General features: G+C 43.0%; 1 protein-coding gene across 1 annotated transcript in view; it reads right to left on the bottom strand.

Moving 5' to 3' along the window:
* tmem145 (transmembrane protein 145) overlaps positions 1 to 14106 on the bottom strand; it is a 38526-nt gene that overhangs the window by 8703 nt on the left and 15717 nt on the right. Inside the window, exons 5-11 of the mRNA XM_070967304.1 lie at positions 13619 to 13720; positions 7349 to 7433; positions 6764 to 6835; positions 4317 to 4385; positions 3615 to 3695; positions 3179 to 3257; positions 1728 to 1821 (exon numbers count right to left, since the gene is read on the bottom strand). Coding sequence (XP_070823405.1) covers positions 1728 to 1821; positions 3179 to 3257; positions 3615 to 3695; positions 4317 to 4385; positions 6764 to 6835; positions 7349 to 7433; positions 13619 to 13720 — 582 coding nt within the window. The remainder of the gene's footprint in view (positions 1 to 1727; positions 1822 to 3178; positions 3258 to 3614; positions 3696 to 4316; positions 4386 to 6763; positions 6836 to 7348; positions 7434 to 13618; positions 13721 to 14106) is intronic.

Genomic DNA, 14106 nt, shown 5'->3' with positions numbered 1-14106 from the left:
GGGTGGGGGTCTCAGGGAATGCCGATTAGTAAATCCAGTCCCAGGAAACCTTAAAGAAACAGTCACTGATCTAAGATTTATTATCTCTGGTACACTAGCAAGTACTTTAATCCTCTTTAGCTGTGTTTGTAGTTGGGAGCCGCCTGTCATGATCCATAATTTGTAACTCATGAAGGATTTTTTTCCCTTAACAATCCACTTCATGCATCTTCATAATTAGCAATATATCAATGTAATGAGTGGTTTGACAGGAAAAGCCATTGCAGCCCACATTGATCTGTGGGCTCAACTCCTCCATGAATCATTGTGAGATTATTAAAAATAAGCCAAGGAGAGCAATAATATGGGTACAGATAGTGTGTCAAGCATCATCAAGTCAGAAATCTTGCATCGAGTCATACTGAGTGTAAATCAGATGCTGCTTTCAAGTCACATCTGAAGAGGAGGAACTTAGAAGTTGCTGGGATCTGAATTCAAAACTTGAATTACCGCCTCACACTTGTGTGCCTCCACCAAGCAGTCAAGTTTGCATCCATGTCTGTCCAGAATCATATATGTCCTGAAGACTTTAAGAAGTTAAGAGGACTTAAAGCTTTTCCAGAGGACAGACAGACAGCTCCACCACATGGTGCAACAACAATCAGCTCAAACTCAGCAGAACCAATGAGCTTGTGGTGGACGACAATGCTTCAAATATGGATTTTGCTGTGGAGAACCTACAAGTTGTAAAATGTAGATGCTTCAAACATGTCTTCAACCAACCAACCAGCATCTCCACAATTAGCGTGGTTTCAAGGTGGACGCCCAAGATTAATGTCACCAGTTCAGTATCTGACCAAAAGTGAAATATGGTCACAGTCTCCTCTTGTGTTTCTGAATTATGGTGTTGAATTAAGGCCAGAAAAGTGTTTTTGCAGAACATTATGATGCCACAGTGAAGCTGACCCTTGACCTTTTGGATATAAAACATCATCGTTTCATCACTTTACCCTATGAGATATTTGTGTTTGTGCCACATTTGAACAAGAGCGGAACGGATGTGCAGCTCAGGTCGCGCCACCAACCCAAAGCTGGTTGGTATTTGACGACGTGGGAATGAGATTCGACGATCAATTATCTTCCTCCATAATCACTTACTGTGCCTTTAATAGATTCATCTTTATCTATGGAGTGTCAGAAAGTAGTGAAAAATGCTCATCAGAAGAACTGAAGTGTTCATATTGTTTGTTCTGTCAACTCAATCGTCCAACTTTCCATAGTATAATAGACAGACATTATATAACAGGCACAAAAACAACAAATCCTCACATTTGAGAAGCTGAAACCAGTGAACACTTGGCATTAAACTATTTATTATCAACACTGCTGTTGATGTTCTTCCACCTTGTAATTACGAATGACAGGAATTTTTCCCAGTTGGCAGCTCATATTTACAGAAAACCCAACTAAACATGAATGTGGCACAACTGTTGCCCATCTAGCTGTTTATGAGGAAAGTGGAGGAGTTGAAATAAACCCACAAGCATTTTGATAATAAATAAGCAAACCCAGTGTCTCTGGGTTTGAAGGCGTCAGCTTGCTGTAGGCTCTGGGAATTTGTGATGGGGATTTTGTCATAATTGTTTGACATATAGATTAAAATGTGTGTGTGTGTGTGTGTGTGTGTGTGTGTGTGTTATGTAGTGCTCTGTGGGTGATGCATTGTGTGTGTGTGTATAGTGCTGTACCTCTGCCTCATAGATGAAGAGGATGACGTAGGTGATCGTGTAGACGGTCATGTAGATGCTCAACTTAACTGACCCACTGTGACTGATCCTCGCCCTGGTACACATTAACACACATGTAAAGAGGGTCAGAGGTCACACAGAGGTAAGTGGAACAAGAGAAACACACACACACGGAACCATGCATTCGGTTTTTACACTCAAATCAAAAACAGCTTAATCCAAATGCAGCTATTCAACACCACACAGCAGTCACTGGTGCGCTCGGCCCTGAATTTTCTATATATGAAATGGCTGCAGACTCATGGACACGGCAGGCTGTGAAAAAGGCTGTCCGTGCTAACAAAAGCAGAAATTAATGCATCTTCATTTGCACAGCAGCGGTCGACAAATAGAAGAATTTCAGCGTTAAGCCTTCGGCAGCATTTCAAACATCCTTTTGCTCAGACTAATTCAAAACCACACACCAGAGAAAACATATCAAAGTTGTGGCGTAGTTATCGCCAAACTGTCAACTTATCAGTTTCTCCAGATAAACAGCCGTGTTCTTAGCTTTGACGGTGATGCAGTTTTAAGTTTATTCACTGGAGTTTTAAGAGGATTTAATAAGTGAGAGAAATCACAGAATCTTCTGAACCCAGAGGAGGATGTAATCCTGGAGTGGAAAAAGCCTGCTTAAATCTTGCAATCTCAGTTTTCGCTACGAGAGTTCAGTCTGGAAAAAAAAATCCACAGAGGTTCAATTGAGCCTGAAGCAGGATCAATTTTCAAACCGTGAGCTGTGGTTGAGACGAGTCGCCACGAATCAAAGCTCAAAACCTCGTGAACAAACTACCGTAGCTGTTTAGATCATTTAAAAAGTCCTTTTCTGATTAAGAATCCAACTTCTGGCATACATTTTAACACATTTCTAGAACAGCAGCAGCAGCTTTGATAGCTGCTTTTTCAAATTGGAACTGGACAAGTGGAAAGTCCGCTGACAGGCGTTTGTCCAGTCATGTGTGAGATGGATACATGCTGATGTTCCAGCCAAAGAGAGCACTTCTACATCATCTATTGCAGGCTCTCTGAAATGATGCCTGTTGCAAGCAAATGTGCACCAAACCTTGCCAGAAAGCAGTGAGCGAACCAAAACTTTGTTAACTGGCTCTGCAGGGCGAACGTAATCCTTCAGCCAACACAAAAACACAAAAATGACATAAAGTTCACCACAGGGCAGCATCCGTCGATCACGGATCAGGTGTTCATCGACACTATCAGACCCAGCCTACTAACAGACTTTGTGACTGACATTTAACATTGTCATGTCATGACATTTAGCGTTATGACTGTGACAGCGAGTGCTGACAGGCAGAGACACTGGCTCAGGGTGACAGGCTTGCATAAACAGAGACGAGCATAGGCACAAAGGCATACATGCAAAAAAAAAAAAAAAAAAATGCAAACCCCCCCACCTGGTGACAGTGAAACCTTTGCCCAACAATATGAGCATCAGGAGGAACACCAAGAAACTGACGGAGAACAGTAATTTCCCTGGAGACAAAGAGAAAGTGTGAGAGAGGAGACAGAAAGTGAGAAAGAGAAGACAGAGGGGGGTAATTAGGCTGTGGTTTCTGAATCTGTAATATCAGAGAGGAAAGATAAAATCAGGTCGCCACACACACACACGCACACACACACACACACTCAAAGTCATGCATGATCTTGCCTATGCCCATCAAACCAGCTACTGCACTTCCTCTTCACCCACACACACATCCATCATCATCCACTCATTCATTCTGCTCAGGTAGTGAGTGATTTTCTATCACAGAGGCAGTGTCAGTCAGTCAGTCAGTCAGTCAGTCAGTCAGTCAGTCAGTCCGTCACCGATGCCGGGGAGGAACTCACCAAGTATTTTCAGGCTGCCGTTGCCGACTCCATCTCTGGCATACAGGCCCCAGTAGACACAATGGAACAACAGGCTGAGCACTGCCAAGTGGAAAAGATGCAGGGAGGAGACAGAAAAGAGAAAGGGAGAAGGAGGAAGAAGAGAGGAGAGCAGTGGAAAGAGATGGGGGAAGGCAGAAAACAAGTAGATGTCAGGGAAGAAGTGAAGAAAAGATAAAGAACAGAGGAGACGGGGAGAGATGGTAATGAGGGAAACGAAAGTGTAGGAGGGGTAGGAGAGAAATGGGGACAGAAAAGAATTGATAAAAGGAGATAAAAAGAGGAGCAGAGAGCTTGAGAGGAGCGGGAGAAAGACAGTTTAGAGGTGGCAGGAGAATCAAGAAGGGATTTGGAGGGGGGACAAGCGAGAAGGAAGAAGATAAGGGGGGTGAAAAGAGTGAGGGGGTGTTTGTCAGTAACGACATGGCCCACTGAACACTGTAGTGCAGCACAGCTGTCTGCAATAGTCCCTATTCAAAGGCTAATAATGACGATAATATCTCAGCTCTTGAAGCTGGGATTAAGGTAAGAGATGCTGCAGCTGTGTGAGAGGCTCATTGTCATCTTGAGTGTGTGTGTGTGTTATGGTAAAAGGTGTGTGTCATGGCTTGTGTGTGTGTGTGTGTGTATGTGTGTGTGCATGGTGGGGACAGAGGATCTCACCCTCTACACCTGCCGCCGTCATAAACATTTTGTAGGTTGTGTGGAGGAGCTGTCTTCCCTTTAGATTATCTGCAGGGGGGAAAAATACAAGAGTGAGATAGAGGTGATGGAGGTGTGTGTGTGTGTGTGTGTGTGTGTGTGTGTGTGTGTATGTGTGTGTGTGTGTGTGTGTGTGTGTGTGTGTGTGTGTGTGTGTGTGTGTGTGTGTGTGTGTTGGTGGGGATAGAGATAAAAAGGATGGAGATATGCTAACAGATGGCGAAGGAGAGCGAGAGAAGTGAGAGACAGGGAGTGAGCAACAGAGGAGAGGAAAATAACAAGGGGACGGGCCAGATGAAGGAGGCGAGCGACCATTAGTATGCATCCATCTTATGATGTCCGTCTCTTGATGAAGCTTTGTACGTCTTCTCCATCCTCTCTGTCTAATCTGGGAGGAAATATTTTTAATGTGTATTTAAACAGCCAATTTTACTACCAAAGCACTCCCAAACAGCAGTCGCCTGGGGGGAAATTTACAGTGGGAGGAAGAGCCATAAACATTCATTCATTCACACACGCACGCACGCACGCACACACACACACAGCTGCCCCATATAACCACAGGCCAGCCAAACGCTGCTGGATCCTCCTGTGGCTTCCTCAAAGGTAATGATGGCTGTCAAAGGAACATTCCTCCTGTCATCTCCTCCTGACTTCAAGCTTTAATAACCTTTTAAGACTTCTCCCATCCTTCAAAATCTGCATATATCCAAGACACAGTGAATGTTATTTTCTAAGGAATGAATAGACCCCTTCAGGCCTTTCTTCCTGTATTTGTGCGACACACTCTAAGCTGTTCATTTTTGTGTCTTTTGTTTGATTTTGTGCAAATAAATAAAACTCAAGCCTCCGTTTCACTGAATATTCCAGTTAAACTGGCAAAAGCAACATACACCTGGTGGAGAAGATACAGCAGTTCATTCAAAGCCGTCTCCCACTCTGCAGAAAATCGCAATTTCAGATTTCAGAGAGTCAATATATATATTTGCACCTCATTATGTAGCTTCACTCCTCTGCATGGATGACTAGCAAAGCAGGAATCCTCAATCCTCAGTGTCCTGCCGTGTCTCGTTACTCTTCCTAGCATTTGTGGTGAGAGTGTGTGCGTGTGTGTGTGTGTGTGTGTGTGTGTGTGTGTATGCATGTAGTTCGGGGTATGTGTTAGTACATACGAAGGGTGGGAGAGATGGGTTTTTGATGTTGTTCTGTTTTTATTTATACTGTTTTTGAAAAGTGCTATATAAATAAAGTTTGATTGATTGATTGAGGAATAAACTTTGTGTGAACTGTATTTAAAGCTGTGACAGGTCCACTTCCATTTGCAAGACACTTGAATGACACTGCACAAGTTAATTTGAGGATTTTGAAGGATATTTTACGCCAAAATGTGACACAATATCCAGATTAATTTCACTTCAGCGGGATCAGTTCACCCAAATTAAGCACTTGCTCATGTGCCTCTTGTCATATTCAGCCATGCAGACAGAATCGTGTTCTCATTACTCTGGATGATCCAAAGACTTTGGTGTCAACAGTTTTTCATTGGAAATGGTTTCCGTCAAAGAAACTGTCCTAATAAAAACTGCTGACATTGTGTTCCTCGTAAAATCCAGAGGATCAGTCCATGGTGACTTTTTCAAATGCCATTTTTTTTAATGCTTTGAGCACAAAGGCAAATTCCATTCACTTCCACTTTAATGGAGTGGCTGCAGAAAACTCAGAAATCAGATATCTCAACGTCCTCGCTACTAAAACCAACGCTATTTGCAAAGCAGTTGTAAAGCTGAAGGCTGGGAAACCCCCATATGATAAAAGTGGATGTGAAAGAAAAAAAAATGAGACTTTTATCCATTTTTTCTGATTATCTGACTTACTTCTCCTCAGGTGCCCAAAAATCCTTCAGAAGAAAATCTGAGACTGAAAATGTGTCTTTGGTTGACCCGTTCATAACTCATCTCCACATTAAGGTCCGAACGTATGATGTGGAGCCGCTGGTTACAGGCCTAACGGGTAGGAACCACTGCACCGGAGCTTTTGTTCTCAGCTGCTTTGGGTTATTTGAGCTGTGACCTTCATGTGACAAACTCGCTTCACTAACCTTAAGGCTACCGCTGCCTTCTCCAGTCAACCGTTCACCTTTACACGAAAACCAAACCCCGCTCTCGCCATCCTCACTCTGACAAACCCCCATCCCCGAGAAAAGATAGGCACATGCTCCACCTTCACTTATCAGAGGAAACATGAAGACTTACTCCTATCCCATCAAGAAAACATGTAGATTTTATAATAGATCTGAGGAAAAGAGCACTTAATGACTTCTGCTAGTGTTGGAAGTCAGAATAAAATGGCTTGTTCATGGAAGAAGAGGAAGAAAGTGAGATACAGTGAGTGGAAAAGACAGTACTTACAGGCAAAGTAGCAGGAGAGGAGGAACACCATGGAGAAGATGACCAGGAACGTGATGTCCGTCTCCAAGATTCCTGTGAGTAGAGGAGTGGAGAAAGTAGAGAAGGGAACGAATAATTGATGAGAAAGAAAGAGGGGAAAAAACACGGAGGTGGGAAAAGGAGAAATAAGGTTCAAGAGAGGAGGTGGAATGAAAACCAGAAGTGAGTCAACGAGGTTCAGAGAATATCGCGGTGAAGAAGAGAGCGGACCATAGAGGAAGAGGAAAGCAGAAAAACAGAGGGGTGAGACATCCAGAGAGACAGGTACGAGATGAAGATATTGGATTAGTTAAGAAACAGAGAGTTACAGTAGAAGGAGAGAGAACATTGGAGATGTAGGAATAATTCATTTAGGAGCTACTCGGGCCTCTTCTTCTTTTCATCCCCTCCTCTCAGTTCATCTATCATCATTAATTCATTCAGCCGTCCCTTCATTATTGTAATTTGTTCAGTTCAGTGTGCTTTATTGGCCGTGCTAAGTGGTGTTGGCTTGTGCCATCAGCGATTCGTTCTATAATCTCTCTCTTTCTGTCTAATCACTCTTACCGAACTCATCTGCAGAGAAATGCTGCGTCCAGAAAGACTGGCCATTGGTCAGTTTCATCTCGTATTCCAGCTGCAAGCCATCGCCCTGCGAGGGAGGAGCAGAGGCAGAGAGAGCAGGCAGGTGAGGCTTCGCTTACATTGTTACAGGCTTTGTGATCCATACAAAATATACATTAATGCTTAATGCTGCACCGGGCAGCTCTGCAGGTTGAAATGGCAGTGAGAGGAAACTCTTTACATGCATTTTTAAACATTAGTCCTGTGACATTTTGCCTTTTCATTCTAAATCTGACATTAGGGACCTACAGGACCTTTCCAGAGGCGTCGCAAAACCAACATTTTACAGTTAAAGTGTGTGAACTTTAGAGTGCTGTGTGGACCACCAAGACAAGAAAGTAAGAGGGAATTAAAGCAGCAGAGGGCATATGAAATAAAAATATCACAGCATCTCGGTACTTAAAAATGTTTTGGGGATGACAACCGGCACATTTATAGAATATTTTACACATGAGAACAATTTCAAGAAGTAAATCATTTACGGCCACCTGACACATAATTGCACATTGTTTGTGTAAATTGCATGTGCTCCATTCTCCTTTGAGAAACAAGATCCGGAACAAGAAAGGGAAACATTTAGGTTTCATAATATGCCTCGCAACATTGCATGAAGCCGTCAGAGTACTGCAAGTTCTGCCTACGTCGATGGTAGAACTTCTGGGTTTTTTTCCAGAAATTTTTGGTACAAGCGCTAAAACAATCACTGAGTCTGGAGCCAACACTAAAATGAACCTTCTTTCCACTACCTTACCTTGTCTGTCAACATGTATAGCAAGAAACTGATCATTTCCATTTTTGTTAGTTATCAAATGTTAAAAGTTAAACAGTCACATAAGAACTTTCAGGAAGTAAATGAAATAATAATGTATTATCGAAAAGTAACCGAAACGTGATGGGATATGTCTGAACTGCACAGTCTTCAATGCCGGTTTGCTGCTGATCCTGACAGTTTTGCGTCTCTTAAGATCAGTGATCTTCATTTTCTGCAGCAGAAATGCCAAATGTAGCCCATCAGTGGACGGCTGCTCCTCTCTGTTGCTACTCTGGGATTTGTGTTTCAGTGTAAAACTCCTGCCTACCACAACTTTAATTTTAAATAACAGAGCCCAGATTTCTTCCAACTGCTCCTGCAGAAAGCAGAGGAAAACATCCAAAACCTCCTCATGAGGAGACACACTGTTGGTTTAGCTGCTGTGTAATTGTGCCACATAGTCAGACAGTCCCCCGGCTGGCCTCAAAGTGCCTCGGGATCCCCCAGGTGTGTGGAGGAAGTTAGTGGAGAAATAAAAACGGAATCTAGGCTGTTCTGCCTACTGTGCTGCCAATGAGAAGATGACCCAGATTAACAGGAGGGAAGGATGGACTACTTTAATGCAGATTCATTGTGCAATGCGTGACACACATCAATTATTTGTTTGGCTCCTAATTGTATCAGATATAATTGCTCCACATTGCAGTGTTATGAAAAAGAGCCCAGAAAGAGGATATTTGGCGAGGAAAGGAGAAACGCCGTGGAGAAAAAGAACATACCTGTGCGGTAAACCACAGTTGGAATGATGTTAATTTTTGCCTGTCACACAAGTGGAACGTGTCAAACTGAAGTGAATTTAGGAGGTGAGAAAAAAAAAAAGAGGGAAGGGGACCAGAGAACAAGAGGGGGGGTTGGACAGAGATGGGTTGACAATCAGAGCACAGAGAGCTCATTTCACACAGGCGAGTTCAAAGCCGATGGAGTTCGCGCTTGTTTCGATGGAGCGAGGGAAAAGAGAGAGGGAGAAAAAAAAAAGACTTTCATTTGGCAGCCTGAGACTCCATCTCACTCCCTCTATCAAAAAGGGCGAGAAGCATGGAGTGTGCACTGCCACAAAATCAATACAGACACAAAGAGCAAGCAGACAGAGATAAAGAGAGTGATAGATGTAGAGCGAGAGACGGTTAAAAGAAACAGGTGGAGAGAAAGGCTGGAGGAAGAAAAGGGAGCAAATGCAAAGAGGGAGAGAGAGATGGATGCGGAGAGAAAGGATAGATGAGGGAAGAGGCAGCCTTTCACACAGCAGGGATTCTCCTTCCCTCTGTGGGACTGACAGGATGATTTTGGGGGGTTGCTTGTTGGTTTCAGGTGTAAAAGGCATCTGCTTCTGATATACTGTACTGATATATCACACGCCGAAGCTGTTCTCACTCACACCTCTTATACATCCTGCGCTCCCCTGGGCTGCTGATAACTGCATTTTAAAAGGACTTCTGAGAGTCTTTTCAGATTGTGGATCTTGTCTCTGCAACACTAAGTGTTTGGTAATAGCTTCAAGTTCAGGGTGAGAGTGAAAATGGAGCGCGTCCCGTCAGTTATGCACATCTGAACAAAGTATGTGGACACCCAAACATTACATCCATACAGTGGACATTTAATTAATAATTTACAAAATAAAGTAAAGTAGAGTAGAGGCTATGATATTCTGACTTTTCAGTAAATATTTAGATCCTTTACTTCAGTAAATGTACTAACCCCACATTGGATTGGATGGATTTTCCATCCAATCAGTGAGGGTTTTTTTAAATTGTTTATTTAGTTTAAGAAGTGGGAAGATTTTCTCATTTAATTATTTCGTTTCTCAGAAAAAAAAAAAAAAAAAATCACCAAATTAGGAGATACATGGTTTTCACTATACAGGAAGGGTAAGAAAACTGTAATCTGAACAGTAACTAAAGCTGCGAGGAGTAAAAAGTAAATACTTGCCTCTGAGATGTACTGAAGTAGAAGTTCCATAAAAATGGGAATACATTAGCACAGTACCTCAAATCTGTGCTTAAATGCAGTATTCAAGTAGTTACATTTCACCACTGGTCACTGGTACGAGTCAAGCTCTAAAAACACTGGGTCCTACATTTCCCAGAATGCCCTTTATACTCCACCAGCGGTTTTGTTGTACTGTAACGTCCGTCCAGAGGCTAGCGCTCTAATTTGAGGAATTTCTGGGCATTGTGATGCTGAAACAGAAAAGAGCCTTCTCCAGACCGTTGTATGCCGTAGTATTAATATAACCATGACAAACCACTCCAGAGCAGATACACACTGCTGTCCACACACTCCAACGCATAGCGTAGAGCTCACTATAATCTGACATCAATGACAATTAAGCCAGAAAATAATGTCCTGGTTAACGAAAAACTGGAGCTGAAAATGAAAATATTACGAGCTGCAGCCCTGTGAGCAGCACAATCAACAAATCATCAAGTCTGGTCATTTCCTATAAAAAGTGAGAATCTCTCCCAAAAGACTTGCAGCACTGTCAAACACTCTTGTTATTTCTTATTTATTACATGAAAGAAGTGCAGTGCTTCAAGCCTTAACTGGCTCTGCGCTAAGGATCCGTCTTCTGTACGTGACTGTGCTGCGACTCTTTGTGCGAGGTGCAGTTTCTGACTGAGACCTGGACAAAGCACAGCCGACGCGGGTGTGTTTTCTGCACTGTCTGTTCTGTGAAGATGTGAAGCTGTCTGGCCAAGTTGACAGCTGAGAAATTTTGGCCGTTTTAGTGGCCCGCGCCCATTAACAGCCGGTCTAATTCCAGTGCTTTCTGGGCTCCCTGCTGAGGTAATTTTCTTTCATTAGCAGCGGTTCAGCTCAGCACAATAATGCAGAGGTTGATTACAACCATTCAAAGCTTTCCATTTCTCCACTTCTGTTTCAAAGACCACAAGGATAAATGCCTCACAAACTAATGCTCAGACAACACTTGCTGGGGTCAATGGCAAGCAATTAAAACCATGCTATTGAGCCGTTCTGTTAAATTTCATTTGATGGTATAATTAGGTCTACCTAATGAGTTATATTACTGTAACTGATCAGTAAAGGCAACAGCAGAGAGGTAAGTGTTACTCGCCTTTTCAAGTTTTCAGCTGCACACGGCACACACTGTCCAGTCTGATGTACAGATGACAAGGAAAGCTTTTACAAGTTTGAGGTTATAAATAACCAAAGTAAATACTGCTAATGCAAAGATATCTGCAGGAGGTAAACAACATTCAAGCCTGCTTATTTTAGCGAGCTTTGGTTACAGGCAATTTTCGTGTCTGCAAACCTTCATCGTGATTGCCAGAGGTCCTGTGCTCTGTAATTTGTGATGACCTGAATTTTATTTATAATGACTGTCTTTTTTTCCTGCTGATGAAATAATGATTATTTGCAGCCTTGAGGTTTCCTGCTATAATTACCCAAGTGAAATTGCCTGGAAATGTTAAATAACCTCACATTTTACCATTTCGTGCAGGCGAGTCAACATCTAGGGATGAAGAGCAGACATCCTCTTTTTTTAAAGGGCTTATGAGCTGATATAGATTTAGACCCACTTCAGCACAGGTAAGGCTGAGATGAAAAGTACATGAAAGAGGAGCTGGATGAGAGAGAAACAGGGACAAAGAGACGAAAATATGTGGTCGCACATAAAAGTGATGGTGCATGGAAAAAAGCATGGAATGAGCGGAAGGCACAGAAGAGATGAGACCAGTGAGATAGCAAGATGGAGAGGAAAAACACAATTAGAGACAGGCTGACAGAGAGGAGCAGGATGAGGAGGGGTAAATGGATATGAAATGGCGTGGAGCGCGTCACAGCTTGGTGACAGAGAGCTGAAAGAGAGCGGGACGCAGCCAAAGATTGTGAGCGACAGAGGCAGGGGAGATGGAGAGGTGTGAAAGCGAAAGGGAGGCGAGAAGGCGAGCGGCGGGAAACGAGGGGTGGAAATTGTCTGTTGGGCGCGGCGCGCATATGTCCTCGGGAATGGAGACGAGCTTTTATACTTTAGTCCAACAGCATTAGGCAGCGTGTCTATCAGTGGACGCTGGCGTGACACTAAACCACGCTCCGCAGGAAGCATCCGTTCTAATCATATCCCTCTTCAGCCAGCGCTCTCAACCGACAGCACAAAAGCAAAGCCAGAGAAAAAAAAATCTCTCTCACACACAAACACACACTGATTCATGACCAGGAGCATGACACTGATGTACCCAGAGAATGACACTGATAGGCGGGGAGACGCACAGTGATTCACACTCAGCTGAAATCGGACTTACTCACCCTTTTCCTCACCCGCTTTCATAAACATCAAAACAGTGCACACATACAAAAACAACAACACACACCTATTCCTGGGATTCGTCCTTGACTCGAGCCCTCGGTGTAGGAGGATGCATCATCACTGAGCAGAGCTATCATTATACAAGCTCATGATTTCTCCACCGCGTAACCCTGCCCAGGCTCGTATCAACAAACAACACGCTGCAATAACAACTTTCTGCTCTTTTTTTTCCTCCGGGCACACCTTTACCGCAACAGAGTCCCATTAAAAAACAACACAATGCACAAAGTCCCTAAAGCTAGCTAATCAATAGGCTCCATGGAGGTCTAGTAAGGCATGTTTAGCACAGTTTAAGAAGAGAATCGCAAATTAAGAGTGTTTGTTGTTAAAAGCCCTGCAGCATGGGAGAGGGACAAAGTGCTTCATGTCCGAAGGCAACTGAAGACAGATTCAAGATCACCTGTAACATGTAAGGGATAAGGGCAGGAGGGCATGAGGGGCATAATGGACAGACATTATATTTGATTAGGTCTGCAACATCATCTAATAATCCATAGTAGGATACTGTTTTTCTTTACATCTGTTTCAATTGGATAAGTACCATAAATCAGAGGGTTAAATTTCTTTTTCATTTTGCCTGTTTGGATTACTTCGAGATTTTAATATGTAGCCTGGTGCAAAATGCTCAAACGGGGAAGCGCTGGGACAAAAATTATGCTCAAGTTGATTTAAAATTTAAAACAGGAGCCGGCACAAAAAGCAGCCTTAAAACATCCAGGGTTTCACAGAGCCTTCCTCGGGGTGTCCTCGGAAGATTTTCGCCTTGGCTTTCACATTTTAATATCTGATGCTGCTGCCTGCACCTGGAATCTGTTTTTCTGCTAGACTGCGAAAAGTTAAAACTGTGGTTAGAAATGTTAAAATAGCTCTTTCCTTCAGCAACATTTCAATACATTTATAGATGTGGAAGATAAGATAAACTGTCTTCTTATTGATTATCAACCTAAGGAGCAATCAGTCTTCAGTTTTGATGGATTGATGATCATAATGTGACATTAGTGATGATTTGTTACACCTGAGAGGAAGAGCCAGTGGGGTCAGGGGGGGTCAGGGAGGGTCATGGGTCAGTGCTTACCCCACACTTGCTGAGAGCGATGTACCACCATCTCTCCCTCACTGAGCGGAAACTACGGCCGCCCACGCAGCTCAGAACCTCCTCGTTCCCATCTCCCTCCACCTGAGAGGGATATGAGAGAGAAAGGTATTGGGGATGTTGTTAACCAAAAAGGCAGCGCGTTTTACCTCAGAGGCACATTGAATTATTACAGCAGAGCGGGTCTCATATCGAGATACAAACATATTTCACACATAAAATATAGCCTGAAATGTGGCAACAAGATCCACTAACTGCCACAACAACAGGGTCACGCTAGCAATCACACTTTGTAATGTGATAAACAAATAGAGACAAGAGGAATATCTAAAAAAATAAATAAATAAATTTAAAAAAAAGTGTTGGAGGAGAGAGATCTTTTGGACGCTTTCTGTTTGGCTGGGCAGCATCATCAGCAGTGGAAATGTGTGAATCAGTAACATGTTACAAAAACACATTATTGGCCATTA

Source organism: Chaetodon trifascialis, chromosome 7 (genome assembly GCF_039877785.1).
Source record: "Chaetodon trifascialis isolate fChaTrf1 chromosome 7, fChaTrf1.hap1, whole genome shotgun sequence".
Taxonomy (NCBI): Eukaryota; Metazoa; Chordata; class Actinopteri; order Chaetodontiformes; family Chaetodontidae; genus Chaetodon; species Chaetodon trifascialis.
This window is presented reverse-complemented; position numbering and strand designations above follow the sequence as displayed.